Consider the following 5,290-nt stretch of genomic DNA (forward strand, 5'->3'; position numbering starts at 1 on the left):
CAAATCGGGCTGAGGTCAGTACACATGCTGTCCATTCTCCCATACCTCTAGTTTGTCATCCTCCTTCTGTACTGTGCACTGATGCTTTGAACAAGACTCCCAGCAAAATTCCTCGTCCATAAAATAAAGATTTAATGTGTTTCTCTAAACCCCAAGCACGCAGGAGGAAAAGTCAGAGGAAGGATGCTCAACCCAAGAATCAGGGTAGGATCCCTCCTGGGCGCCTCCCCAGTTCACCCTGGTTCACAGCCCATTGAGACCGACTGTGTCTCTGGAGACAGAAGAAGGTATTCTTCCACTTAACCTCAAAAATGCAGGTAGCTGCTGAAGATATCTTGACTGAGGTTATATTTATCCTTTGAAGAGCTGTAACCAGAATATTTGGATATGGACCAAATTCAGAATAATCAAAATTTCAAAAGGCCCATGGCTGTGAATAGTACCACATGATGTGTTGATAAATACAAAATATAGTTTTGAAGGTGGGGATTTCATAATTAATAATCCAGATTGATATGACTGTTAAAGCTTTCCAAAGGAACCAAAGCATTGAGGCAATCATCATTTAAGTGAGAAATCAACATGGGCTTCCTTATCTGAAGTTGAAAGTGCTAGATGAGGGGCTCTAGGTTAGTACGCAGGGCCCTGTGATAGGGGTGACTTTCCAGGCTGATTTCTACCCACCTATGACTACCTTAGAGATATCTACTCTCCTTGTGATCTGTTCTGTGCCAAGTCCACAGTTGATACATTTGTTTTTCCCTTCTGAATTATCAAAATAATTGCCCTTCAGCCCACACTTCACTAACACGTAGATAGAATCTATTCATTTAGCTATCACATGGGCTCCAACTGCTACTTCAAATGAAAACCCGGAAAGTCAAATCCCTGCTGCTGTTGAAAGTGTATAATTAGCTCCCTGCACAGCCTGACCTCACTGATTTTTCTGACGCATTTGGCCTGCTGGGTGCCCTTTCTGAGACCTCAAGCATCTTCTCCACAGCTGGAAATGCCCAAAGCTGCACGCAGTACTTCCTATGGGTGTGGCCCTGCATTTTTAAGGCTATCTAGGGCCTGCTACATGCTGAATGGATCACATGCTTCAACCACTTCACAAGGCTTTTTAAATGAGATGGGGTGCCTTCAGGGTGGTATGGCCATAGACATAAGGCCTTTTTTGTTGTTGTTGTTGAGACAGAGTCTCACTATGTCATCCTCGGTAGAGTGCTGTGGCGTTGCAGCTCCAGCAAACTCAAACTCTTGGGCTTAAGCAATTCTGTTGCCTTAGCTTCCCAAGTTGCTGGAACTACAAGTGCCTGCCACAACGCCCGGCTATTTTTGGTTGTAGCTGTCGTTGTTTGGTGGGCCTGGGCTGGGTTCGAACCCGCCAGCTCTTGTGTATGTGGCTGGTGCCCTAGCCGCTGAGCTACAGGCACCAAGCCGACATCAGGCTTTTTAAAATATAGGAATAGACCATGAGCGGCTGTATCAGAGATAAAAAAGTTTCCTATCCCCTCCGTTTTATTTAAAAATGATTTTGTAACGGTGGCCTCTCAAGAAACATTGTAATTGGTCAGCCTGGAGTTTGTTTGAAGGCTTCCCAATCACGTCATCAGCTATTCTCAGGAGAGGAAAGGCAGGGTATCCCCCCAGGGAGAATGACAACACACTTGTTTCAAGTTGGGGAAGAGCCTGTGGTTCTCTTCCTGCGTTTGGGGGAAAGCGAACACACAATGTTCATTTCCTAAATATGGGATGTGCTGTGCTGGCAGGTCATTTTCCACCATGTCACATCCTTCTGGCTGAAGGCAGCAGGGGCCAGGACAGGAAATGGCAAATTCTCAGAATGAGACAAGGTTTTCCCAGGGCAGCCATTGGTCCTCTGAAACTATAAAGCACACTCACCCAGAAACGGCCTCAGATTTTTTCTTTCTTGGAGGCAGCCAGAGTGAATGGTAAGTGGGAAGCCTCCAGGCTTACCTTCTGGAAAATGACCATTGGACTTGCAATGGGGCTGTATCCTTATTCTGTTATATCCTGGGGATGACTTTTTTCATTTTCTCTTTTTATCTGGAAACTTATTACTGGTGGGTTGGATTTTATGGGCATATGTAAGTAAAATGAAGACCTGTATGTCAGGAGACCAGGAATCCAGATTGGGCTCAATGAAGAATCAGCAGTACCTAGAATGTTTCTGTTTTTCAATGTCCCTATCTTCCAAATGAGAATGATTTCTGCCTTATCTTACATTTTTGAAATGCTCTATTTCTATGACTTACTTGCCACTTTAAGGCATTCCTAATAATGATGAGTGCAGTGGATAGGAGGGTGGGAATCTTTGGCAACTGGGAAGGATGTACTTTTAACCCCAAGATATAAAGTTGTTTCTTTGTTAGTCATCTTTGACTGGTTTCAATTCACTTTGGTACAAGGTAGCCCTCAGTGAAGTAGAGAACAAGAATTCAGGCCATTTTATTTTATTCAACTGTTACTAAATTTTTAAAGGAAGATTTCATAACAAAGAGTCATAGCAGTATTAATTTAATTTAATTTTATACAAACACCAAAGATTGTGATTTCTGAAGACCAGAAGAGCCCTGGTTAGAATAAATAGTCCTAGTTAGAAGGAATAGTGCAAATGTCTTCTTAAGTTTGAGTCTAACATAAGAACCTGGAAGAATCACAAGCAGAAGAGTTGCTTCAGGCAAGCATCTAACTTAGATTAGTTTCTTATATTTGAGAGACAAATATAAGACTTTTGAGGTTTTGGTGACTTGTCTTTTTCACTTATCAGAGAAATAGAGAGAGAGAGGAAATGTGTTGTAAAACTCCTAGGATCCAAATCTTCATATAACGAAAAGTCGTTGTAAACTGTACAACCTACCACTCAGAAAGTGTTATCTTTCAAACAGAGCAAAGGCCTCACTCAGTATTGGAGAAGCCTTCTAATACTCCCCAGCCCAGTTAAAATTTTACTTAACATCATAGCTAGGTGCAGTGGCAGACGCCTGTAATTCCAGCTACTCCAGCGGCTGAGGGTGGGAAGATTACTTGAGTCCAGGAATTCCAGACCAGCCTGGGCAACATAGTGAGACCCTCATCTCTTAAAAATAAAAGCTTATTTGGGAGGCACCTGTGCCTCAAAGGAGTAGGGCACTGGCTCCATATGCTGGAGGTGGCGGGTTCAAACCCAGCCCCAGACAAAAACTGCAAAAAAAAAAAAAAAGTAATAATAATAAAAAATTAAAAATAAATAAAAGCTTATTCAACAGATGATGCCCATTGTTAGCATTCCCTGGGAGAAAAGCAGAATATAGCATTGTTCCTATTTTCACATGCAGATGAAAGGTCCTCAGAACTTATGGAACTCGTCCCAGATTCCAGAACCAGTCTTTGTGAACTTGACACATGACCCACTGGGAATGGACTCGTTTCCCCTGGCGTGACAGTTCCTTTTAGCTCTTGTGGACTCCAGCTTGGGCACGGGAAGCGCGAGGGGCAGTAGCGACAGGTGCAGAGACTTCGGGCTAATCGCGTGTCTGTGTCCCCGCAGGGCATGGAGAGACCCGCGGCCCCGGAGCCACTGGGCGTCGACTCGCTGCGGCGCTTCCAGGGGCTGCTGCTGGACCGGCGCGGCCGGCTGCAAGGCCAGGTGCTGCGCCTGCGCGAGGTGGCCCGGCGCCTCGAGCGCCTCCGCCGGCGCTCCCTGGCAGCCAACGTGGCTGGCAGCTCACTCAGCGCCGCGGGCGCGGTGGCCGCCATCGTGGGGCTGTCGCTCAGCCCGGTCACCCTGGGGGCCTCGCTGTTGGCGTCGGCCGTGGGGCTGGGGGTGGCCACGGCCGGCGGGGCTGTCACCATCACGTCCGACCTCTCCCTGATCTTTTGCAACTCCCGGGAACTGCGGAGGGTGCAGGAGATCGCGGCCACCTGCCAGGACCAGATGCGTGAGATGCTGCGCTGCCTCGAGTTCTTCTGCCGCGGGCAGGGCTGCGGGGACCGCCAGCTGTTGCAGTGCGGGAGGAACGCCACCATCGCCCTGTACAACTCTGTCTACTTCATCGTCTTCTTTGGCTCACGTGGCTTCCTCATCCCCAGGAGGGCCGAGGGGGCTACCAAGGTTAGCCAGGCAGTGCTGAAGGCCAAGATTCAGAAACTGGCCGAGAGCCTGGAGTCCTGCACTGGGGCTCTGGACGAACTCAGTGAGCAGCTGGAGCTCCGGGTCCAGCTCTGCACCAAGACCAGCCGCGGCCACGACCTCACGATCTCTGCTGCCCAACCCGTGGGGCTGTTTTTCTGAGAACATCCTTTCCCCCCAAGGACTGAGGCCGGAAACCATCCCCCTGGGATGCTCCAGATTTGTAGGTCCCTCAGGAAAACACTAAGTCCAGTTAGGAGCTGAATGCAAAGGATAAGAAAAACTGTTCTTGAAGTGGGTGGGTCCCCACAGCCCTTCTCCCATAGCTGTGACATCCTGCCTGGGCTTGAGTGCTGGGGACTTTTCACTTGTGTCATCTTGGTGGTGTGACCTGAAAACTTTTTCCTTTATCAAAATCTTTCTGTTTTCACACGCTGGGCAGGCACTCCAGTTTTAAAAGTTATTTCAGTGTCCCGCTGAAGCTGGAGAGGGTGCTACCCTTTGGCTACTCTCCAAGAACCACTAGGCTTTGAAGTCCTCAAAATGCTGGTGAGAGGAGACAGTGGCTTTAAAAATCTGTCTTCTTGAGTTTCTGATACAAAGAACTCCAGAATCTGGAGCAAATCAGATGCCCTTTGAACTCTGTAGGAGGGTTCAGGACCCAGAGGAGGCCCTGGGGCTGCCATGCCCTCTGCTTCCCTTTCCTTAGAGCTCACTCACTCACAGGTCCAACCTGGGTATGGCTGGTATGGAGGCCCAGCATACCAATATCAATTGGAATTAGTGCAATCAAATTGCAATTAGTGTGTATCTTGGTTGGTTTTGAAATTGATGGAGTGGACCTCTGGCTGGTGACTATCCAGGCCTCAAAGGAGGGGAAGCCAACTAAATAGTCACCTAAGTCCTGCCACCCTGGCATGAAGAAGCTGAGGCCAAGAAATAGGAGGCTACCAACTTTGTTTATTGACATCTTTGTGTAGAGAAGAGAGCAAGTGAATGTTTTTTGTTTTTTGTTTCTTTTTTTGAGACAGAAGCCTCAAGCTGTCCCCCTGGGTAGAGTGCCATGGTATTTCAGCTCACAGCAACCTCTAACTCCTGGGCTCAAGAGAGTCTCCTGCCTCAGCCTCCCAAGTAGCTGGGACCACAGGCACCCGC

General features: G+C 47.9%; 1 protein-coding gene across 1 annotated transcript; it reads left to right on the forward strand.

The window, feature by feature from the left end:
- Positions 1-1,867: 1,867 nt before the first annotated feature.
- Positions 1,868-4,689, forward strand: APOLD1 (apolipoprotein L domain containing 1). Its single transcript, XM_003797777.1, has 2 exons — positions 1,868-1,955; positions 3,554-4,689. The coding sequence occupies exons 1-2, from the start codon at positions 1,953-1,955 to the stop codon at positions 4,295-4,297; spliced, it is 747 nt and encodes a 248-aa protein (XP_003797825.1). The 5' UTR covers positions 1,868-1,952; the 3' UTR covers positions 4,298-4,689.
- The last annotated feature ends 601 nt before the right edge of the window (positions 4,690-5,290 follow it).

This window comes from Otolemur garnettii, unplaced genomic scaffold (genome assembly GCF_000181295.1).
Source record: "Otolemur garnettii isolate 467f Iridium unplaced genomic scaffold, OtoGar3 scaffold00124, whole genome shotgun sequence".
Taxonomy (NCBI): Eukaryota; Metazoa; Chordata; class Mammalia; order Primates; family Galagidae; genus Otolemur; species Otolemur garnettii.